Consider the following 23,662-nt stretch of genomic DNA (forward strand, 5'->3'; position numbering starts at 1 on the left):
AATCTTCAGTTTACCAATAGAATGCCGGAAATTAGAATCACTATTAGAAGAGTTTGTTAACTGACAAAATCATCGGTTATTCAGGATATGATTCATCGGGATCATCTTATTCGTACACTTTTCTGAAGCTCTACGAAATTTGAAGGTATTCAGAATCTTTACAATCTATGATGATTAATCCGATTATCGAACAACTCCATATGAATAGCTTATAGAACCAATACTTACCAACTTGTCAATTCATTAATCTTTCAGGGTATTTACTCTTTAATACCAAATATTCTTATCCACAAATCATCATCTGAGTCATCACTGAATAGATCTTAAGGAGACAAGCAAATATTCTAATGGTCTTTATTTTATTTCCATGTTTCAACTATACCATGAAATGCTGACGTACTTGATTTATGGTTCATAATCCATAGGGATGATACATCACATAAGTTCATCCGAGTTTCCAAACTTATTCCAATCTCTTACTTAATCCTCAGTCATTGAGGTTACTTAGTTCATTTAACATTCAAATCCAATCCAGTTACTTCGGGATTTTCCAGAATAATTTAAACGTTCCTGAATTTCAGATACATGTTGTACTTCCATTCCATTCAATTTGGTCTTCGTGGTTGATTTGTCGAACAAACGTCCAATTCCTAGTACTGAATACGATCTAGATCTGAGCTGAACTGAATACTTCCAAAATTTGTCATCGAGCCAAACTTGAGAAGACGAACACATGTTCCAGTAATATCTATGTCATTTAGGTATTGACATAGCTTTAGGGTTGATCTACTCACTTAAATTATTTTCCATTACCTTTAAAGGTAGTCCAATACCTATGCTTACTTGGATTCCTTAATTAATCCAAGACATTTACTTAATTTAGGCCATAAGGGTATTTTGGTAATTTTGATGTTCAGTTTTATTCCATTCATTTCAGAGCTCGAGGATATTCAATCATTCCTGAGCTTGGTGATATTCTTGGGTCATTTCTATTACAGGGGTATTTTGGTCATTTTATAGATCCACGGTATTTCAATCTTTTTCCTTCATCCGGTCTTATTATTTAATTCTAATTTATCATCTATTCCAGTTCGTTCGAACAATTCTGATAAAAGAGCACCCTCCGATAAATTGTTCTTCAGGTATTTACTCATAACTTAGATATTTTCGGGTCAAGTGCCTTCTCGGATTTTACAAACGCAATATTATGAATTTTTCTTTACAAAGACAGAATATTAATAATTAAATTTGTACTTAATCGAGTTAAGTACAAATCCTCAAAGTACTTTCTCCTTCAGGGTCAACTCTGACTATTTTAACTCTCAAGGGCATTTTCGTAATTTCTTAACCATATAATTTCGATATTAGCTCTTAACGAAAATAATATAATTTAGAGATCCTATGATTAATTGCTTTCTTGAACACTCTCTGATCTTGAAATAATTCCATTAACACACTTCTAGTATCTTGCATAAACCCTCTTGGGGTTAAAAATCGGTTATCCATAATTTCTAAGTATAACTATCATTTCTTATGCTCATCAATATATTTATCGTATTAATATGTCTTTTCAGATTTATTAATCCACTTCCAGGGACAATTCTTATCATTTTCCAATATAAGGGTAATTTCGTATTTTTACCATACCGAAGTATTCTCATAATTTCACATCCAAGTACCTTTAACATTTAACCTTTGATGATATAAAATATAATTTACAAATCCATGTCTGATTTCTTTATCACTATTCAAAAACTTGTAATTTAATCCTAAAAATCTTTCAATCTCTTATATTAGTCATTCGATCCGTATTCAGTTACAGAATTTCTACCACATTCATATCGAGTGAATAAATTATTCAACTCCACAAAAGTGACCAACATTATCTTATTCATGCATTTACCAATATCAATATGTTCCATAAAGCATAAAGAGGTAGTAAAGTATTACCTCGATTTTTGTGCAATACTGATCGACCATAAAAATTCCATTCGAACGCCTTTGATCTTCAATTCAACTTCCAATAATTCCTCAGATACATATCAACATAAATTATATCAGAAACGGAGCTTAATTACGATAAACGGATCGAATCGGGTGATAAATCAGTGAAAGATGGCTTACCAGGTTCGAATTTGGCAAAACGGACTTCGGATTCGGATTCAGGACGTCGAAAGCATAAAATATGACTTTTCGGAAATTTGGAATTTTCTGTCAAAATCAAAGTCAACGGGTTTGACTGGAAATTTCGAGACCTTCGGGTTCGAATTTCGAAAATCGAACAACGGAATCGGATTTGGAACGTCGAAAAATGTCAGGATAGATATACTCGGTCGAAGTCAAAGGTCGTTTAATACCCGGTCAAAGCCGGTCAAAGTTTTGGTCAACAGTGGTCAACGCCGGTTAACGGTCAATGAGTCAACGGGTGTCAATGGGTCGGGTCAACGGATCGGGTCGGGTAAACGGGTCGGGTCGGGTCGGTTTGGGTTATGACCGGTCAAAACAGTTCCAAAACTGGTCAAACCGGTCACTTTTTCCTTCCCCACGCGCAGTGGCGGCCCGTGGGGGCGCGTGAACAGTGCTAAAATCCCTGAAAATTTTCTAAAAATTATTTTGAGCGATTTCGAGATACTTACAAAGCTCGGTTCACAATTTTGAACGGCGGAGAGCTCGATTTCAACAAATCAGAAACTTTGACCGCTTCACCTCCTCACGCGCCGCCGTCGACGGAGACCAAGGATGACACCGGCAAACTCGGAACGATGCAACGAACACGATGGTGCGGGAGGTGTCATAAACGGATGACCCGATCGTCGTGAATCGATGAAAAACCAACTAAAACTGAATTATTACCGACGATACTTCCGACTGAAATTAACGACAAACGGAGACGATTCACGACGAAAGGTTTGAGGGGTTTTGTTCGTCGGTTGACAATGAACACGATGGTGGTTTCGGCTCGTCGATCGGAGGTCGGACGGCGAGTAAATCGGAGTTGAAAGGAGGGTAGTTGGAGAAGATAAAACTGGAAAATTATACTGAACTGCGCACGAGGAAGAGTTTTATAACTCAACCTATATAAAAATTGGGTAAACCAAGAGTTTAGTCACTGAACTTCCTGCACTTCTTAAAACGGTCTGCAAACTTTGAAATTTTACAATTTAATCTACTGTTTCTTTCAAAATACCAATTAAATCCACCACTTTATAATTTCTTAAAATTTAGCCCCTAAATTGGGATGTTACACCTTCAATATTATAAATTAATACTTCTATTAAACTTATTAAATTAAACCAAAATTAGGACCAAAATTAGAGAACTTATAAGTTATAAGGATTAAATATGTAATTATATCAATTTGGTTCCGTCAAATGTTAACGACAGCAGACTATGTTGAGCCTAATTAATTAGTTAAGCGGTCATATTGATGAAATTTTGAAAATGGTGGTTATTTCGATACTAACCCTATAGTTAGGTGATCATTCAAGTAGTTTACCCTTATTATTATTTAACCAAGAAAGGATGGAAATTGAAAGGAAAAAAAAAAGGTTTAGAAGGAGAAATTGAAAGATGTGTTGTGCAACGAGGCAGACTTCAGGTTTAACACGCATTTTGCATGCAACAACAACGCCTTTTCAACTCTTGCTTGCTTCCGTTGAAAATTGTTTCATTGCTATAATTTTTTTTATAATTTCATTGATTTTATTTTTATCTTTAAATATAAATTTAAGGTTATGATATTTTCAGCCCTCGAACATTTAAAAGAATCATTTTGGTCTTTAATTTTTTTTTTATCCTTGAACTTGTAATCGTTTTTCTTTATCAAAATAAACTAATTGACAAGAAAAATAACGGAATTTTAACAAATTTCATGTTCTTTTGCAATTTTAATTTTTTTATTTATTGTATAAAAATAAAACAAATTATGTCAATTTAATATATGTGTTAACTTTTTTATCAGCTAGTTCTATTTTTAAAAAATATAAGTTTATGGGTCAAAAGAAATAAAAAATTAAAGATAAATATCATTAAATCTAAAATTTAATATGACGAAGGCACAAATTCTGAAATCATTTAACAAATCCACATTTATATATATTATTGTATAATTTACACTAATGAATGTTCCAAGTTTCTTTTATTAGAGTTGTAATTAGAGATGGATGTACTTGGCTTCATATGGGAGTAAATGCATCCTATTATTTAAAAAAATATAAAATTTAGTTTAAAATGTTAAAAAACGTAAAAAAAAATTACATACTCAATATTTTTAAAAAAATATATACTGGAAGTACAAAAGTAAAGTCTTTAAGGCCACAACTATAATTAAAGGGTTTAAATTGAGATACCGAACCCCCTAATGGCCTATACAACTTTAGCAGCCTCCTCCTCTATGTGGAGTCACTATTAGGCAAAAGCTATTAAACTATTTTTCACTAATAATTGGACCCAAATTATATGGTTGCCATAATTAAGGGTTTGCTTCTCCTCATTGGCCATTTAACCAAGCCACTACATGCATTTATTTGGTAATAACACATCTTCGTGTGATGATTATAAGATAGTATATGTTTATAATTTTTCTTGACCATTAAAAATGTAATCTTGACCATTAAAAATGTAAACAAGTCCTAGAAATATAACTGTTCGAGCTTATAACCTCAAGAGAGAACAACACTCCCTTTTAAATAAGGTGAAGGCTTGAAGCCTTGAAGTGCTAAGATATACAAGTACTAAGCAATTGGTTTGACAGAGTAAGATGATTGAAGGTTTGATGTAGTTAAAAAGATATATTTAGAAGAGTTATTGTTTGATTTATTATTACTGGAAAAAAATAATTTCACAAGCAATTTTAAGATTATGATAAGTGTGTTTAAATTAATTTTAAAAACAACTAAATACAACATTTAATAAGTAAAATATTAATAAGTTCAAACACCATGAATGTTCAGGGGTGTGAGCGTTCAATGTCAAATGATTAAAAGTCTTTTGTTGAACATGTACTATCTTGTACTTATCCTTTGTTAATAAAAAAAATTGACAATAGATGTAATTTCACAAGCAATTTTAAGATTATGATGTGTGTGTTTAGAATTTTTTGACATTATATAATGTAAACTAATATAATGAAATTATTATTATTTTTCTGAAATGCAAAAATACAGTGATGTAAAAGACATCAGGAAAAACTGATCCAATCAAAGACAAGCAAAAAGATCCAAAATTTTACAACTTTGATAAATATTCTTTGAAGGACGGTAGTTGAAAAGGATTAGAAAACTGTGTTAGTCATACTTATTTAGTAAAATAAAAATTACAATTATAATTGCCAACATGTCAGTTCCACGATTGTCAGTCAAAGATGTTCAAAGTCTACTGTGTTGGTCATAACTAACTTAATAGAAAAACATGGTTTAAGTGAATCTAGAAACTTAGAATTTTCCATTTCTGCTACCAAGAACTTGCGCGTCTAATTTACAGTTCCAGACAAACTTTGGTTAGATCGAATCTGTTTTAACAACCCCAAAATATTATATGTTAATCTGAGACCAATGAGACGAAAGCTTACCTTTTTATTGCTGAAATCCCAGTCTTTAGCTGCTGCTATAAATGAGAATCAATAACAATGGAACAGATATAGAACTGAAAGAAAACGAAACATGTGGGCTGTTAAAAAGCTTACCATTTTTGTTTTCCACCTTCTGCTTCTGTTCTTACGTCCTTTGATGATTACTTCTTCAGCAAGATCACAAGGGGAAGCCCTTGTTCAATGGAAGAACACTTTGCTTTACTCTTCGATAACTCTCGAATCTTGGTCCCTGCAAAACATTAACAACCTCTGCAACTGGTCTTCAGTTGCCTGTGATAGTTCTGGCATGGTATCTGGAATAGAACTGTTGAGTTCAAACATCAGTGGAACGCTCACCGGGTTCGATTTCATGCAGTTTGTCAATCTCACGCACTTTGATGTCAAGAACAACAGTCTGAATGGACCAATACCGGTCGCCATAGGTAGCCTGTCCAAGCTTGTTCACCTGGATTTGAGCAACAATTCTTTCGAGGGCAACATACCGTCGGAGCTCGGAAAACTTCCAGACCTTCGATATTTCAGCCTGTTAAATAACAATCTCAATGGTACAATCCCTTATCAAGTAAGCACTCTTCAAAAGTTGTGGTACTTAGACCTCGGCTGGAACAAGTTGGACTCACCTGACTGGTCCAAATTCTCAGCCATGCCATTGTTAAGATACCTCAGTCTAGCAAACAATTCACTTCATTTGGGGTTTCCAGGTTTCATACCAGATTGTCGGAATTTGACTTTCCTCGACTTGTCGGTGAACAATCTGACAGGGCCAATACCGGAGCCAGTTTTCACCAAATTGGGTCAGCTTCAGTACCTCAATCTCTCAAATAACTTGTTCCAGGGACCACTGTCACCAAACATTTCCAAGCTTTCCAAGCTCATAAACCTCCATCTAGCAACCAATAAGTTAAATTGTTCAGTCCCTGAGAGTATAGGGTTCCTTTCTGATCTTGAAACCTTGGAAATGTTTGAAAATTCATTTGAGGGAAAGATTCCATCTTCTTTAGGCCAACTCAAAAAGCTCAAGATACTCGATCTTCATGCCAATGGCTTAAATTCCACAATTCCTTTTGAGCTTGGTTCTTGCTCTAATCTCACTTTTCTGGCCTTGGCCGAGAATCGACTTACCGGGGAACTACCATTGTCATTGTCCAATCTCACCAAAATATCAGAGTTGGGGCTGTCTGATAATTCCCTTTCAGGTGAGATTCTGCCATCTCTTATCTCTAACTGGACCAACTTGTTCTCTTTACAGCTCCAATCCAACTCTTTCACTGGAAAGATTCCTCCAGAAATTGGCTTATTGACAAAGCTCAAACTCCTCTTTTTGTATAACAACAAACTATCCGGACCGATTCCGTTCGAGATAGGCAGCTTGAAGAATCTCATATATTTAATCTTTGCAGTAAACAAGCTTTCAGGTCCGATTCCTCCAACAATATGGGGTCTGAAAAACCTGCAGGTCTTACATCTGTATGAAAATTATCTCGAAGGCACAATTCCAGAAGAGATTGGTAACTTGACATCGATCTCCTCTTTAGACTTTGCCTTGAACCGATTGTATGGTGAGTTGCCGGAGACCATTTCTTGGCTCACTAATTTGCAAGGCTTTTCATTGCTTAACAATAATTTCTCGGGTAGAATTCCTCGGGATTTTGGGAGATACATTCCTAAGTTGGCTTATGTCAAATTTTCCAATAACAGCTTCTCTGGGGAATTGCCTCCTGAATTGTGCAGTGGCTTTGCTCTTTTGGAATTTACTGTTAATGGCAACAACCTCTCGGGGTTATTGCCAGCTTGCTTGAGAAACTGCAGTGGATTAGTCAGAGTTCGTCTTGATGGGAACCGATTTACCGGTAACATTACAAATGCATTTGGAGTTCATCCAAACCTTGATTATATTGACTTTAGTGACAATCAATTCATTGGTGAAATCTCTCCTGAGTGGGGAGAATGCAAAATCCTTACCAATCTACAGATGGAACAGAATCGAATCTCGGGTGAAATACCAGCAGAGCTCGGAAAGTTGACACAGCTGCAGGTGCTAAACTTGGGCTCAAACAAGTTGACTGGGACCATTCCTACTGAGCTTGGAAATCTGAAAATGTTGTTTAACCTTAATTTGAGCCAGAATCATCTGTCGGGATCGATACCTCGAAACATCGGTAGTCTAACAGAGCTTCAATATTTAGATTTGTCCGAAAACAGCTTGACCGGAACAACACCAGAAGAGCTTGGGAATTGCAATAAGTTACTGAGCTTGAATTTGAACCACAACAATTTATCTGGTGACATTCCAGGTGAGTTAGGGAGCTTGGTTGTTCTTCAGTATTCATTAGGTCTCAGCAGCAATTCATTTTCAGGGAAAATCCCTCCAGAGTTGGGGGGACTTATTTCACTGGAGAATCTTAATCTTTCACATAACAATCTCTCTGGTGAAATCCCAACAACGTTGCTCCAAATGATCAGTCTTGGTTCGTTTGATTTCTCCTACAATGAGCTGACGGGCTCTATTCCGAATGCCGGTCCATTCCAGAATGCTTCCCAGGATGCCTTCATTGGAAACCCGGGAATGTGTGGAAACATCAAAGGATTTCCTCCTTGCAATTCAGTTTCAACTAGAAAAAACTCGAGAAAGCGTACCTTGAAGGTTCTCGGCATAGTTCTTCCTGTCTTTGGCATATTATCAATTTTGGCTGCAATATCCGCATGTCATCACCGAAGAAATCGACCAGATGAGGAAGCAGAAGGTAGAAGGTTCAAGCATTCTGACTCGATATGGATAAAAAAAGAGAGTTTGTTTAGATTTGGGGACCTTGTAAAAGCAACAGAGGATTTCAATGAAAAGTACTGCATTGGGAAAGGAGGATCAGGTAGTGTTTACACAGCATTATTGTCTACGGGTCAAGTAGTTGCAGTTAAAAGACTTCACATATCGGACTCCGCAGAAGTTCAAGTCATCAATCACCAAAGGTTTGTGAATGAAATCCTTATGCTAACAGAAGTTAGGCATCGAAACATCATCAAGCTACACGGATTTTGTTCTCATAGGGGACTTGTGTACTTGGCTTATGAGTACATAGAAAAAGGAAGTTTGAAAAGCGTGTTGTATGGAGAAGAAGGGGAAGTTGAGCTTGACTGGGGTAAAAGGGTGAAGATTGTGCAAGGATTGGCTCATGCGATTGCTTACTTGCATCATGACTGTTCTCCGCCAATCATACACCGAGACATATCTTTGAGTAATGTTTTGTTAGAAGCTGGATTTGAGCCAAAGCTTTCAGATTTCGGGACTGCAAGATTGTTGGATCCAAATTCATCCAATTGGACCACTGTTGTGGGATCCCATGGCTACATGGCACCAGGTTAGCAATACAATTTCTGCATTCTTATTTCACTTTACTGATTGAATCACACAACAAGAAGGCTTAAAGTTTTTTTCTTCTTTTGGTTACCTGGAATGTTTAGAGTTGGCACTCACCATGCGGCTAACAGATAAATGCGATGTTTATAGCTTTGGAGTGGTGGCATTAGAGGTTATGATGGGAAGGCATCCATGGGAACTCTTGAATCCCTTCTCATCATCTTCATCAACATTGTCGTCTGAAAATAGAGAAACGTTTTTGAAGGATGTGCTCGACCAAAGGCTACCATCTCCCACGGGCAGAATAGCAGAGGAAGTTGTATTTGTTGTCAGAATGAGCTTGGCATGCACAAATATCAAGGCCGAGTCAAGACCCACCATGAGATTTGTGGCACAAGAACTTTCAGCAACAATACAGGCTTGCCTGAGTGAACCATTAGGAAATATATCATGAAAGACATTTGAAAATATGGTTTGATTAAAACCTCTCAATACATGTTAAAAGGGAAATAAGTTGAAAGATAATATCAAAATTACAATGGAAAATGAAACCATGAAAATGTTTCATAGTTCAGACAATAGCGTTGGCAGCACTTGCAATTCTAGGCCACAGTTTCAATAAATTAAAGAACATATCACTTTCTACCAGAAAACTGCAAACCAATAATAAATGCATTGGTAAAACCAGCCTAACAAAATCCATTACATCTATGGCCGCCACAAATGCAGATAACAACATCATCTTTTCAAGTTATGTGGGGAAACCATCTAGAATCAGTAACCGGCTTTTCTCAGGTTCTACTCAACTTAAGAAGCAGAAATTGGATTCCTTATAGTGAATGATCACAGTCACACATGTTAACTTGATTTCACGTTTGATACTGTAAGAGCAAGTGAACCAGAGATAATTTCAACATAGCTCAAAGCAATATGAACAGCTATACTTCAGCATTTAACCCCGCAATTCAACAGGCGTGGTTATTCTATTTGGATAATCCGAAATAGAATGAAGAAGATGAGTGAGATAGTTAACCTTTCATTTCTCCCTTGGGATTGACAATGACACCAGCATTATCTGCAAACAGATGAATAAACCCAGATTAAGTTTTGAAAAACTTGGCAACTGAATCAAATATACCAGGAGACAGGTAAAACAATGCATAGACAAACAATTGGATCATGCTGTTTAAAACTAGCAAACTGTCATCATTTTATGCTTCCCATTGAGAGTTACCAACAATGAAATCAACGACAAAGACAAATAAAAGATATAAACTTTAAATAAAAAGCAACTGTGTTGACCTTCGAAGTACATGTACACGCCGTCCTTTCTACGCCAAGGATTGCGCTGTCGGACAATGACAGATGGCAACACCTTCTTCCTTAAATCAGGCTTCCCTTTCTTGACGGTGGCCATGACCATGTCGCCGACGCAAGCCGATGGAAGCCTTTTGAGACGCCCTTTGATTCCTTTCACCGAAATAATGTAGAGGTTCTTGGCTCCAGTGTTGTCGGAGCAGTTTACTGTGGCGGCCACCGGTAAACCCAGCGACATCTTGAACTTATTCCCCGCACTACCTCCCCTTCCTATTGCAAATTACAAAAAGGAAGAAAATGGTGAAAATTGTGGGTTCTGTTTGGCGAGCATGAAAATGGATTGGAAAATGAAGGAGAATACGTTACCTCGCTTCGACATTTTGGATCGGCTCTGTTCTGCTTTGCTCTTCCGTTTACCTACGACGGTTTTCTCTATCACTATGTATCTGCAAGCCTAGGGTTTTGACTCCCCAGTTGTCACCTCCGGTAGCACACTCCACCCAAAACTTGCTTCAGATCGGCATGCCACGTCAGCCCTAGGATGTCCCTTAACGACAACAGTAAAACCACCACCACCACCACCAGCAACAACAATGGTCTCAATCTAATCAACAACATTTCCAAGCTCCTCTGGGCCCTGGGGTCCCTCCCTCCCTCCCGGGCTCCTAATCTCCACCGTCCGTACAGCGTGGACATCCACGTGGCAGCTCGTGATGTCTCAATTGGCTCCCTCCGATCCCTCCGGCGGCTACACCAGGCCTCCCTCGAAGTTCCGCCTCTCCCGCCAAATTCCCAACAGACACCAAACTCCATCTCTACGTGGGCCTACCATGCCCGTGGGCCCACCGGACCCTAATCGTCCAATCCCTCAAAGGCCCCGAAGAAGCCATCCCCGTCTCCATCGCAGGCCCCGGCCTCGACGGCTCTTGGGAATTCGGAGATTTCCCCTACCAAGACAAAAGTAGAGACGAGGATACCCTTGTTCCAACCAGGGATAAGATTAACGGATGCCGGAATTTGAAGGAGGTTTATGGGCTGAGAAAAGGCGGCTACAACGGGCGGGCCACGGTGCCAATGCTATGGGACGTGGATCAAAAAGAGGTAATCTGCAATGAGAGTTACGATATCATCGAGTTCTTCAATTCGGGTCTAAGAGGGTTGGCTCAGAACCCGGGTTTGGATCTCTCGCCTGTAGAGCTGAAAGGGGAGATCGAAGAGTGGAATCGAGTAATTTACCCCAATGTTAACAATGGGGTTTACAGGTAAAAACTAACTTGAAACCAGAGCCTTGAATGTTTATAAATTGAGATGATGTGTTGTAGATGTGGGTTTGCTCAAAGTCAATAGGCATCTGATGTTGCAGTGAATGGATTGTTTACATTGGATAAGTTGGATGATCATTTGGGTGGTTCAAGGTACCTATGTGGAGACAGGTTGACTCTTGCGGATATTTGTTTGTTTACGACATTGATTAGGTTTGATGTTGTGTACAATGTTCTGTTCAAAAGCACCAAGAAGAAGCTGCTCGAGTTTCCAAATCTTCATGGTTACATGCGCGACATTTATCAGGTACCAATTCTGATCTCAACCTTAAGACTTGACTAGACTAATTTGAGCCCATATTTGAAGCCCAAATTATATGAATAAATAACTCGATATGACATGAATTTGAAGAAATCATAAACCTAAAATGATCTTAAAATGTGCTGTGTAAAATTATATTTTTTTTTCTTGTTTCATCAGACTCCAAAGGTTGCTGCTACTTGCAATTTTCCGGCAATTATGGACGGTTATTACCAGATACTTTTTCCATTGAACCCTGGCAGCATTCGACCTGTTCTGCCCTCTGGCTGCGACCATGAATTCCTCTCCAGATCTCACAACAGGGAGTCGATGTCACCGGAGGATAAAAGGGTGCAGTGTGTTGCCTAAATAGAGTCCTAGGACATGTATAGTTGTATAATTTGTACTTTTAACCTTAAATATATATTCATCCAAGGAGAAATCATCTGAAATCTTCTACCACTATTTATTTGCTTCTCTTCTTTTGGGGTTCAACCAGCCAATTAATCAACTAATCCAAATTGGATATTATAGTGTTATTCAAATCAAATCAGAACCGATTGGATCGTGAACTAATGACCTTAATCAGTCTATTCAAAACAAGCCCATTAACTTAAATAAAACTCGGTTTTATATATATTTCCCAAAGTAGATCAGAGAAGGGGGGAAATATTGTTAATCAAAAACGGCAAAACGTTTCCATGACCAAAAATCAGCTCATCTCGTTGCAAATTTAGACCCTGCACCAGAGAAAGAAGATACTCAGTACGGATATCTTGAAAGTGTCCGCATGCACATTGCTGCCTATTTCTTAGCTAGTTAATATATCATTATGAAAGTTCCAGTTCCAGTAACATCCTCTTGCATAGACAATAATAATGACCTCTACAAAAGCTTTCATTGAATTCAATTCCAGGAGGAGAGTTAAGCGCATGAAAGTTTTTTTTTCCTTCAAAAATCTGTGTATGGATGGATATTGTTGTTGTAGATTCAAGTTCACAGGGTTAACATATTTCAATCAACTACAGATTCTACCAAAGTACTTACTAGTTGAGCGTTTCATGTTCCTGCAAAACTTACTGCCACATCTGCACTGGAACGTCTTGACAGGATGATCGAGGTCATCAAAGTCGATGCCATAATCCTGCATCACAAAATGCGTAACATTTTAACAGGACAAGCATTAATATACGATAATACATGAATAGCAATACCCAGCTTTGCTTCTCAAACCACCTGAAACATATCTTTTCTCGGGCAAAATAAACAATCTGATCAGCGCTTCCATTTTTTCTTTTTAATATTATAAAATGCAACAAATATCAACTACAAGTTTCAGAATAATTCAACTTATAACTAATCACTCACCCAAGTCAGCTCTTCAAGCGGATTAACATCTCTCGTTGTGAAGAAGGCGAACTGCATGCAAAAAATGCTCTATTAGAATTGCTATTTTAAGAACTTAAGCCGGTAAAACAAATAGGAAAATGAGGTTGAAAGAAATTAGTAGTTCCTACGTGATAGTAATGAAGATCTGGAGTCTCCACTTCAACAGGAATCTCAATTAAGTTTGCATCTAAGCACCTAGAAACATAAACAAAAGAGAGAATCAGATATCTTTAATCTCAGCTTATTTAAGTTGATCTGATATTCCTATACATTTGTCATCATGTACCTTAACTGTAATTAAAATAAAACCTCAATCATGGAAATCAAGTTAATGTTGCAGGTGACCTCTTCACATATCAAATCTAATATCTCAACTAATGTTTGTACCCAAAGAAAATTCAACTAATCAACTTGCTTAAACCATCTATGGAAATTGCTTGATGTCATCAAGGTCTATTACTAATGTCACAAAAAGACACATCACAGAAACAGATGCACAAGCAAATAAGCAACTGAAATTTTTTTAACACATAAGAAATAGGGTCACAAAATCTAATATGCAATACACATGCATATATACAATTACCTATGATTGATAAACCTAGCAACATTTCCATAACATGTGGCATCCAAACAGAGGGCTTCTTCATCCTTAGGAACTCCCTTCAACCCCCAATAAGCATCCAGTAGAACTGGAGATGTATGTTTCTCTCTATTCCTTGCATACAACTCAGAGATGGTGAGTATTTCTCCAACAAACTCACAAACAAAAGATCCTTTGGGAAGCTTCTCTAGAGTTCTTAGGCCCCAACCCCTTCCATCAGGTGTCAAAAACACCTAACGTTCAGAGAAAACTAGCCACATAAGACATGGGTTTACAAAAGCAAATTCAAAGGTTGATGCCTTATGGAAAAGACAGAAAAATTACAAGGACCAGAATTTGTACAAGACTAGGATGAACCAAACCTGTAATTTGCATTTTACACCTCTCTGCACCACCCGATTGCCGCACTGCTTATTGCACCCACATTTGCTCCAACACTCTTTTAAGACTTTTCTCTTCAAGTGACCTTTACAAGGCTCTGGAAAGTCATCCATTTTTGATCTCTCGAGGGGGCATTTCGTACAAGTGAGAAGACATTGTTTTTTGGGATCAAGAGTCATAGAGATGCACTCTTCCAAGAAGTTTTCCTTGATAACACCTGCCGGGGTATAAGCAAAATTTCCCCCAGCTTGACAAGCACACGCACAAGGCTTCTGGGACAAGAGACAATCTCCGAGACATGTAGGACAACATCTTTCATCTCCAATCCGAAAAAGAGAAAAGCTAACACAGGCATTTTGAAATACCAAGTTTTCTGAAATATATTGAAACGGTGGAGGAGTCTCTTTATTAATTTCATTTACCCATGAAATTTCAACATTTTCTTCTCCCTTGGTTATGTCACTTGCATCATGAAGACACCTTAGTTCTTTAGGTGTAAGATGACGCTGTGGAGAAACCACTAATTCCTCCCCCTCAGCATTGCCCACAAATCCATTTGCAGAGCAGTGATTATTGAAAGATCCATTTAAAAGCCTAGCTACGACACAACCATTCCCCTCAACGTTCTCAACATCACAAGCATCCCTTGCAGGAGATTTCTTCAATGCATCAAGAGCAAGCATCTCGTTACCTTCCTGCTATTGATAATAACAATTAGTTGCCAATTCAAGAAGCATTCCCATGTGTCAGTCAGAATTTTGATAACACCAAAATTTGGGTCAATGAGTTCATAAGATTGGAGGCATCTCTGCTCCATCAGTTCTTAGTTCATCTACACTAGGCAACTGGAAATTTTCCTTCCAAAAGCAGAATTGTAACTTACAGAAATCTGCATCTCTCCCAGTGGTGATGAGGCAATCTCTAGTTCAGACGGAATTTCATCAGGATCAGTAGCTAGCTCACAACTGGTATGCCTTTCACTCACAGAAGCTGAAGCTGAAGCACCAGCAATTTCAACTGCATGCAAGAACTCTGGAGGTTCCTGCCAATTTGATTCTTGAGTTGAAAAATCCCCAACTGGCAAATCACTTCCAATCAATGCATCTACAAAAAAAAAAAGTGTTGCAGTTAAATAAATAAAAGATTAAAAATGTTAGAAAAAAGAAAGAAAAAAACAACTCAAGAAAAGCATTAATTACAACTTTAATATTCAACAAAGTTAAAAATGCTGATTAGCACATTCTGTGTCACAAAATGGATTCATATTAGGATCATCAGATATGTTAAATTATTATGAGCAGAAATCAGCTGAAAGCATGAGTGTAATAATCATAAATAATGCTTGGCAAAGTTAACAGGTTGACAACTATACAGAATAAATCTTATAAAAAAAAACTATACAGAATAAAGACTATACCCAAAATTTACGAGACATATAGCAACATGGCAAACTCCAGTTTCCGTGCAATTTTATAATAAAATGGAAAAGCCTGATAGGTAAAAAACCATGAATATTCCCCAACATAAATACATAGACAGATAGATATATTTCTACACCAAGACCCACTAAAAACTGCACATAGATAGAACTAAATGTTGTAAGCATGACAATCTAAAGAGGCATTTCTACTATTCTTAAACAATGGTTCTTGACTGCCCTATGAATTAACTCGAGAAACATATAAGCAGTCGACTAATTGGTCTGTATTTTTTATGGTGTTTAGTCAGTCTGTGGGGTGTTTCTTATGTACTATGTTCTCTTCAGAAATAAAATCCTAAGGCACTCTTTTACTCCCTTCACTGATTAAGGAACTTTCTCAAAAGTTCCTTTAGTCAAGAAGGGGGATTTAAATGAGGCCTGTAATTCTTATCAAAAAAAAAAAGCCCATCCATTTTACTGTACAGATTACAAAAACTTTACAACATGTAAATGGACTTAGTGAATTAGATGCTAGAAAATTGCCACAGAGCTAATCAAATATTGATTTGAAATGAAAAGTGAATTGGGGGGGGGGGAAGAGAGCAAATGGCATTCATCTGGGAATTCCAATAAGTTACCCGGTTGAATAACTGCAATAGGAAGCTCATCCTGTGGTATGCCATCAGTAAATGATTCTTTCCTGGGTATAATCAGGGCATGATTAGCAGTGACACTTTTGTTAGGAATAATACTAGGCTCTGGTGCTGGATCTTTAATGCGCAAGGCTACAGATACGTTCTCAGGGCCTGTCCCCTTTGAAGCCACATGAGGTGACATGGGTTCCTTTCCTTTATAGTTAGGCCTAGTTTGTACTTTCTGCTTCCCTTTATCCCTACCACTATGATCAGAAAGAACAGGAACAGGAGATGGAGGCTGAAGCTGAGGTGAAGCAGGCTGGATTTCTGTCCTCATATTTACAACATTGGACTCAAGTGACTTTTGTTGCAAAGAACGAGGAATTAGTTCATCCTCAACTTTAAGCTCTTTTAAAATGGTTTCAGCAACATTGGAGCTGTCAATTGGATGAGAAGAAGAGGCCAGCCCTTCTTGGGTTTTCAAACGTGTTCTTTTTAAGGGGCGTAAAAGCTCATCAGTCATTGAACCTTCTTCGTCAAAACTCTCCTCCTGCTATGTAAGACAATCAAAAGAAATCAGTTTATACAGATGGATGATGAGAAGAAGGAAAAGAAATTATGCAGCACCAACATAAGTTAGAGGATTGAATCACGTACGTCACATGTCCTGCCCTTTTTAGGATCTGACACCTGAAAAGCAAGAGAGATGCGACTTGAAACTGAACTAAAATAGATTATAAAGGAAAATATACCTTGCTATCCTCCTCCTCAAAGATAGCATCAGCAAGAATTCTATAATTCTCCGATTCAATTAGCTCCCAATTTCTGTCATACAGCTTTAGAAGCTTCTTCAAAACTGGTTTCACTTTTTCATCACTAATTCCTATTTCCTTCATTGAGCGGAAGGCTTGCACAACTCTGGGGTTTGGTGTCATGATGCTTTATCAGCTCTCCCTTTTGGCAGGCTTGCAAGCACTACTATTATACCTACATTTCTCCATTTCAGTGAGAGAAAGCAGGCTACAACAGTAAGTCTAGGAAAAAAAGAAGCAATGTCGCAGCAGGAAATTGAAAATGCTGCATTCTTTAAGTGTTAAATGCAAAACAAACAAACAAACGTAAAAGATTGGAATTACATAAACTAACTAAACCAACAATTAACTTACCTTAATCAAAGTGGCAAAGAAACACACATTTTAACTTCTAACGCCTACAACTACAACTACATTAAGAGAATTAACCAAAGATGATCAGTATACATCTTTAATCATACACTACTCAAGAACATCCAAGTTCAAGTAAGAAGCATAAAAGCTAAAGCCTTCATGATTACTTGCAAAAAGGAGATATCAGTTAATACTTCTACAACACCAAGTTAAACCGATGAAGATTTTTGAATACCCAAGACAGAAAACACGGGAAGAATTAGTTTAAAAAAGAAAAAGAAAGAATATTTCACGACCTTGGGAAATATAACCACATGAAGCCTAGTACATCCGTATGAATCTGCTTCTCTGGAAAGTAAAAGCATCTTTAAACATTTGTAGAAAAGCTCAGAATCTTAACTTTCTAATTTCTTTCTTCTTAACAATGCAGAGCCATTTCAGAGACTAAACAACTTCATCTCAGTATCTCACCGGCGCACTGCATTACCGAATTCCGTACAGTTCGATTCGTTTCTTATGAGGAAACGTTTTTCGACTCGACTCGACATTTTCTCAGCAGACAAACGAAACATAAGCCGATAAATTATCAAAACCAATGCACTAAGTCAAGAGAAAAAATTAAAGCGTCGCGTTAAAATGTATAAAAAAACGTTTCATACAGAAAACGAAGATCGTTTAAAAAGACTTCGGGAAAAAAAAAACAGAAAGGAAATGAAAGAATCGGAGAACAGAAACTCTTACCAGAAATTTCAGGGAACGAGTGACCTTAGCATTAGAAAGGTAAAAAAATCGAAAAACATAGGGCAAATTTGGGGTTTTTCCTAAATTTTTTCCTTTAAAAAATACGCGAAAAGAGAGAGAATCTTTTCGCCTTAAAGGACAGAAAACTTGACACCTTGGCTATATAACGGAAGCGCGTGGAGAACACGGTTTACGCTAACGTGGCAACAAACAGTCAATTTTTCACCGTTAAACTCCGTCTTCAAAACCCTTCACTAAAAACCCTATACCATTTCGTAATAAACCAATGGCGGCACAACCCAAACGAGGCGGAGTTTCCCTACCCGAGAGGCGATCCGCCTCCAAGCCCGAGTCCAGCATCCTCGCCCGTATCACTTCCTCCCCCATCTTTTCTCGTGGTAAGCAAGCCGCATGCGACGCCGCTTTTGCCTCCAAGAAGCTTATCCGTAGCACCGGCAAAGCCGCCTGGATTGCCGGAACAACCTTCTTGATCTTAGCTGTCCCTTTGATCATCGAGATGGACCGTGAGCAGCAGTTCGGTGAGCTTGAGCTGCAGCAAGCTAGTCTCCTCGGTGCCCCGTCTACTGCATCCGCCAATAAGTAATCAGGTCGGATTAGGTCATATCATTTCAGAGCTTGTCGGCTTTATCAATTTTTGGCCCTGTTTCGGGCCATTCCCATCGAAAACATTTTAGATGTTGGTTAGTACTTAGTACTTTAAATTTTTCCTCTTTTTGGTGTTTTAAATTTGAATTTCCTGTGGAATGTTGTTCTTGGATTTGGTTTTATCAAGTTTATGCTTGTGAGTTTCATATTACATAAACGTTTGAATGAAAACCAACTGGTTTTGGAATTTAATATATATATATATATATATATTTAAAGTCATTGGGATAGTGATGATGAATGGCTTTAACTTGTATGTTGCATGAAAACTACCCTTATACATCATCAGTTCAGTAATATATGGAGTGAATTAATCATAGTTCAAAGGAAAATCTTTTCATGGTTGCATTTTGGTTACATTGCAGCAGTTGAGTGAGCATGGTATGCTTAGATATTTTAATTTAAGAGTCCTTGCTTCTACCTGGGAATTCTAATGTTTCAGTATTAATCCTTACGAACTTCATTCTGGTGTTGATTAGTGCCATTGGTGATAAATAGTTGGTAATTGAGAGGTGTGTGGTTAAAAATTATTGTAATAATTTCCTCAATTCGGTAGTTCTCCTGGTTCTGATTTGCTTCAACTAGATCTAAAATTGTGATAACTATAAACCTCTGGGATATGGGAGTTGGGTGCACAAAGGTAGTTATGATTTTCGCTTTGTCATGACTATTTGTGATAACAAGAAAAATACAATACTTCAGTTCTTTTTACTAGCCATTTGAAGTTGCAGCTTCATGATATATCTTAAAGAAAACTGCAAGATATTGAGTTCTTGAGGGATTTTAGTTGTTAGATTCATGGTCAAACTAACTATCTCGGGAGGCTTGGAGGCTGTTTGTTTTCCAGTTGCATTGGTGATTGAATCTATTAGATCGGAAAGCTAGATGTCTTTTAAGAATGTGCGAATAGGATCAAGTCATCGGACGATTGACAGAAAAGTTAAATGCAGTTGCCTTGCCCTCATCGCGATTCTTAGGTGATTGATTGTTAAGCTTTTCGAAGGGAGGCGGAAACCTTTAGGACTTGTTTAGAGACTTGGATCTCTTGAAAAATACATAAAGGTTCTGCTTGTCTTTTTATTCTTCAATATTGTCTCTTGAAAAAATATTGTAAGAACTTCCTCAATTTGGTAGTTCTCCTTGTTCTGGTTTGCTTCAAGTAGTTCTAAAATTTGGATAATTATGAACCCCTGGGATAAGGGAATTAGGTGCACCAAGGTAGTTGTGCTTTTAGCTTTGGTGATAACAAGAAAACTAAAATACTTCAGTTCTTTTTACTAGCCATTTGAAGTTGCAGCTTCATGATATATCATAAAGCAAATTGCGAGATATTGAATTCTTGAGGAATTTTAGCTGTTAGATTCTTGGTTGGATTAATCATCCCGTGAGGCTTTCGACGTTGTTTGTTTTCCAGTTGCATTGATGGTTGAATATATTAGATTGGAAAGCTAGATGTCTGTTAAGAATGTTCAAATAGGATCGAGTCACCATAGGCAATGAACAGTTGAACACACTAGCATTAGATAGAGGTGTTACCCGAAACGCAAGGCGCCAAGCAGCTGTGGCAGTGGCACTAATGAAGTTATGACTTTCTGAATCTATCAGACTCGATAAGGGTTGTCCATTCATTACTGATTGCAGCTGCATAGTCTTAGCATGTAAGGAGTTTCAGGTTCCACTTTCTGTACTTCGATATTCTCCTCTAATGTATCTACCGGTTCTATAGCCAAAACAGCTTCTTACATTAATGAGTGTCCGAATAAGGTTCATCGCAACTACAGCACAGCTCTTTTTATCTACGTTCTGCCATCTCTGCTCTATTTAAGCGCCTTATGAATGAAGTTGGGGTTGTATATGTTGAAGAAGCCGCAGCTATAGTTCTTGCAGTACCCTTCTGAACTGATGCTTATTGTGAAATCAGTGACCCAGAACTTATCCAAGCATTCGGCCATGCCCCTTGTCGGTTATTTCCAACACGTAACAGTTGTTTCTATTCAAAAGCTAAAATATGGACCAGTTACAAGCAAATAAAAGATGCTTCTGAAAGGAAATAAATCAACTTAACCCTAAATCCATCTGCCAAAAGATGCTCCGGTATTGCACCGGCTGCTTCATGTCTTTATGTTTCCCATCTTTGGCATCTAGTCAATGGAGGGGAATGGTTGGTAACCACATATAGTTTTCGACATTCTTTTGGCGATTTCACTTATGGCCAATGTGGAAATGCCATCTGGGGGACCAAATGATCAAAGAGAGGAGAAATTTCAAAATGATCTAAAATACTTTGCTCTAGTTTAAAGCAATGTTATCTTTTAGCACATGCTAGTATTTGTTCATATCCCAATCTCACAATGACTTTTTTAAGTACAGATCTTACACTTACCTCCTAGTTGCAGCTCATATTCTAAAAGGAGCATAAGAATATAAAATGGTTTGGGAAAGAATCTGCTACTTGGTTAGCTTGCTTTTTAACTCTAGTTATAAGATGCAGGTGTTGTTGAAATTAGGCAACATGCAGCAATAAAAAGTAACTGATGAATTAGTATATGCAGATAAGGATGGACTGTCCAATTCTTGACAAGTTTAAGAAAACAAGTAAAGGAGTAGTTTGACATGGATTGTAGGAAGTATTTTCTTTGTATATGTGGCCTTGGAGGTAATCTGACGTCATAGCTTATTCTGATTGGTGGAGAATTAAAGAGTTTGGGTCCTAAAGAAGATTTAGTGAAGATGATTCCCTTACTAGAACCATATTAAGGACAACCACTTCCACCCTGCTTCACTTGGGGTGACCCTTTGAGACCAGAAAAGCACTGTTTACCTTTTTTTTGTGGCCCTGGTTTACACAGCAGTTTTGCTGTGTGAGTTTCAGGTTTGGTTTGATCTATAGTGTCATGCCCCTCTTTATAAGAAATATACGGAGTATAGTATACAGTACATAAACATAATTAGAAGGCATAATGATAAAATTAGTCTCCTAATGTTTGTACAAATGATCATTTTGGTATTTTTTTTTAATATTTTAACTCTAATATTTAATTTTTTTGTTGAAATAGTCTTTGTTAGGTGAAAATCGTTAGTTAATTTTTATTTTTACATATGTTTAATTATTGATATGATATATGTCACGTCACCAAAATAATGATGTGATTAGGGACGGACGCAATATTTAATGTTAAGATGATGAACTTATAAAATTTTAAAGGAAAATAAAATTATAAAATTTTAGGGGGCGAGAAACATATTTTTAAAAAAAATATAAAGAAAATATCTAAAAAATATAAAATTTAAAATTTTAAGTGAGGCGACCTCTCGTCCCTAAATGTAATATATATCATGTCATAAAAGTGACGGTGTGACATAAATCATATCACATGAAGTGGTAATGTATGTTTTATGTCACCAATTAAATATAAAGTCAACAAACGAACGGTTTTCATCCAAGTTCTAATACAAATGTATGTCAGCACGAATAAGGTCTAATACAAATCGATTCGATTTCAATTACAATTAGATAGGAATCTAATATTCTTATTAATGTTAATTTATAATATAGTTTTTATATTTTATTACTAATAAACAATGAAACCGGCCACGGGATTTAAACAAGTTCAGGGAACGGCAATGGACTCCCCCAATTTCAAACACATATCCAAAACAAATTAAAGGTAATGATTGGATTTAAATTTAATTATATAAGAGACATGTAGTTAACGATTGATTATACTTCCTTTATATTAAACCGAAATCATATTAAATTATTTGAATCAGAGTTGAACGGCTAAATTAAACATTAAGAAATTCTAATCTTACACTTCCGCATGTACTTGTGGGATTTGATTTGATTGTTAAATTTTTTCCCAACCATAAAAAAAAATTAATATTTCCATTAAAAAAACGTATAACAAAACAAAATGGTTATCATTTTCAAAATTTTAATAGTTTTTATTCCTATTAATTTCCAAAATTACAGGTGTCACATTTAGAGGACTAAAGCTGTCACGTCAGCTAACCCAACAGCATAGGCGTGGAAAGATATAATGATTCAGCCGTATCTAATCTTATCAACTGGGTCCCCGGTGATTGCATATATTAAAGGGGGAGAAAAAACATAGGGAACCGTGGACTGTGTTTTGTCTCCTGCCGTCAACATCAGACAAAAACGACGACGCAGTCCCAGCAATCAAAACAACAATAACCAAGAACATGTTCGTCTTCGGACCTGAAAACATTATATTAATCGGAACTGAAATATCGTTTATAAAAATTGGGGGATTGTTGTTGGGGTTGTGGGTCTAATGTTAACGATATGTTGAGATGTCACTTCCCCTGGTTTTTATCATTTCTTTAAAAATCCGTGTGGTTTACTCTGATTCGTTTGCTTTGGTACAATAATCTTTTTAATCCTCCAATTTTATTGATGTAATTCTTTTAACCCCCTACATTTTTATTACATCTCTTTTGATTTCAAACTTTTTATTTTTGTAAAATTAACTTAAATATGATGAATCAATAGTGAATCATTAAACTGGCATCAAATGTTTTACTTTTATTAAAATATTAGTTTCAAATATATTCTTATATTTTATGAAATAAAATAATAATGATGTCATTATTGTTGTGTTGTATATGAGCTAATTTGATAAAATAAAACTTTGAGGGTTAAAATGTATGTAATATAAGTTTAATAGATAATATGATTAGACTGATAAAGTTGGGGTCAAAATTTAATTATACCACTTGCATTTGAGACTTGGGGTTTTGTAGGGTGATTGAAAAAAGGCGATGGGTCCCAGACTCGACGTGTCGATCCTCGTGATTTTGGCCCCACTGTT

The 23,662-nt window shown here is 36.9% G+C and overlaps 4 protein-coding genes and 1 pseudogene across 6 annotated transcripts; 3 read left to right on the forward strand and 2 right to left on the reverse strand.

The window, feature by feature from the left end:
- The first annotated feature begins 5,646 nt into the window (after positions 1-5,646).
- Positions 5,647-9,399, forward strand: LOC120161207 (MDIS1-interacting receptor like kinase 2-like). Its single transcript, XM_039171469.1, has 2 exons — positions 5,647-8,946; positions 9,050-9,399. Exons 1-2 carry the CDS (start codon positions 5,661-5,663, stop codon positions 9,397-9,399), a joined length of 3,636 nt encoding a protein of 1,211 aa, XP_039027400.1. The 5' UTR covers positions 5,647-5,660.
- Positions 9,400-9,973: 574 nt separating this feature from the next.
- LOC120161099 (60S ribosomal protein L23-like) lies at positions 9,974-10,641 on the reverse strand. The gene is made up of 3 exons (XM_039171379.1): positions 10,629-10,641; positions 10,248-10,532; positions 9,974-10,020 (listed from the first exon to the last, which is right to left on the reverse strand). The coding sequence occupies exons 1-3, from the start codon at positions 10,639-10,641 to the stop codon at positions 9,974-9,976; spliced, it is 345 nt and encodes a 114-aa protein (XP_039027310.1).
- Positions 10,642-10,697: 56 nt separating this feature from the next.
- Positions 10,698-12,280, forward strand: LOC120161210 (annotated as a pseudogene).
- Positions 12,281-12,309: 29 nt separating this feature from the next.
- Positions 12,310-18,278, reverse strand: LOC120161208 (probable inactive histone-lysine N-methyltransferase SUVR1). 3 transcript variants are annotated; one of them, XM_039171472.1, is made up of 11 exons: positions 18,181-18,278; positions 17,007-17,267; positions 16,912-16,944; positions 16,258-16,804; positions 15,083-15,321; positions 14,181-14,897; positions 13,801-14,051; positions 13,343-13,409; positions 13,194-13,244; positions 12,873-12,969; positions 12,310-12,565 (listed from the first exon to the last, which is right to left on the reverse strand). In XM_039171472.1, the coding sequence occupies exons 2-11, from the start codon at positions 17,187-17,189 to the stop codon at positions 12,543-12,545; spliced, it is 2,208 nt and encodes a 735-aa protein (XP_039027403.1). In that variant the 5' UTR covers positions 17,190-17,267; positions 18,181-18,278; the 3' UTR covers positions 12,310-12,542. The 3 variants fall into 3 exon arrangements, with proteins under 3 accessions (XP_039027403.1, XP_039027402.1, XP_039027401.1); XM_039171471.1 differs by having other exon boundaries at positions 12,312-12,565; positions 14,181-14,894; positions 16,258-16,807; XM_039171470.1 differs by having other exon boundaries at positions 12,312-12,565; positions 16,258-16,807.
- Positions 18,279-18,400: 122 nt separating this feature from the next.
- LOC120161211 (mitochondrial import receptor subunit TOM9-1-like) lies at positions 18,401-19,011 on the forward strand. The gene has a single exon (XM_039171473.1). The coding sequence runs from the start codon at positions 18,448-18,450 to the stop codon at positions 18,763-18,765; it is 318 nt and encodes a 105-aa protein (XP_039027404.1). The 5' UTR covers positions 18,401-18,447; the 3' UTR covers positions 18,766-19,011.
- Positions 19,012-23,662: the final 4,651 nt, after the last annotated feature.

Source organism: Hibiscus syriacus, unplaced genomic scaffold (genome assembly GCF_006381635.1).
Source record: "Hibiscus syriacus cultivar Baekdansim isolate YM2019G1 unplaced genomic scaffold, ASM638163v2 tig00111398_pilon, whole genome shotgun sequence".
NCBI classification, from domain to species: Eukaryota; Viridiplantae; Streptophyta; class Magnoliopsida; order Malvales; family Malvaceae; genus Hibiscus; species Hibiscus syriacus.

Coding starts and splice junctions, on each gene's coding strand:
- LOC120161207 (XM_039171469.1), top strand. CDS start 5,661: ATGTGGGCTGTTAAAAAGCTTACCATTTTTGTTTTCCACCTTCTGCTT. Junction 8,947..9,049: donor CCATGGCTACATGGCACCAG/GTTAGCAATACA, acceptor TGGAATGTTTAG/AGTTGGCACTCACCATGCGG.
- LOC120161099 (XM_039171379.1), bottom strand. Junction 10,021..10,247: donor CGTGTACATGTACTTCGAAG/GTCAACACAGTT, acceptor ATCTGTTTGCAG/ATAATGCTGGTGTCATTGTC.
- LOC120161208 (XM_039171470.1), bottom strand. CDS start 17,189: ATGACACCAAACCCCAGAGTTGTGCAAGCCTTCCGCTCAATGAAGGAA. Junction 16,945..17,006: donor TTGAGGAGGAGGATAGCAAG/GTATATTTTCCT, acceptor CTTGCTTTTCAG/GTGTCAGATCCTAAAAAGGG. Junction 12,970..13,193: donor CGCTTGAAGAGCTGACTTGG/GTGAGTGATTAG, acceptor TTTGTGATGCAG/GATTATGGCATCGACTTTGA.
- LOC120161211 (XM_039171473.1), top strand. CDS start 18,448: ATGGCGGCACAACCCAAACGAGGCGGAGTTTCCCTACCCGAGAGGCGA.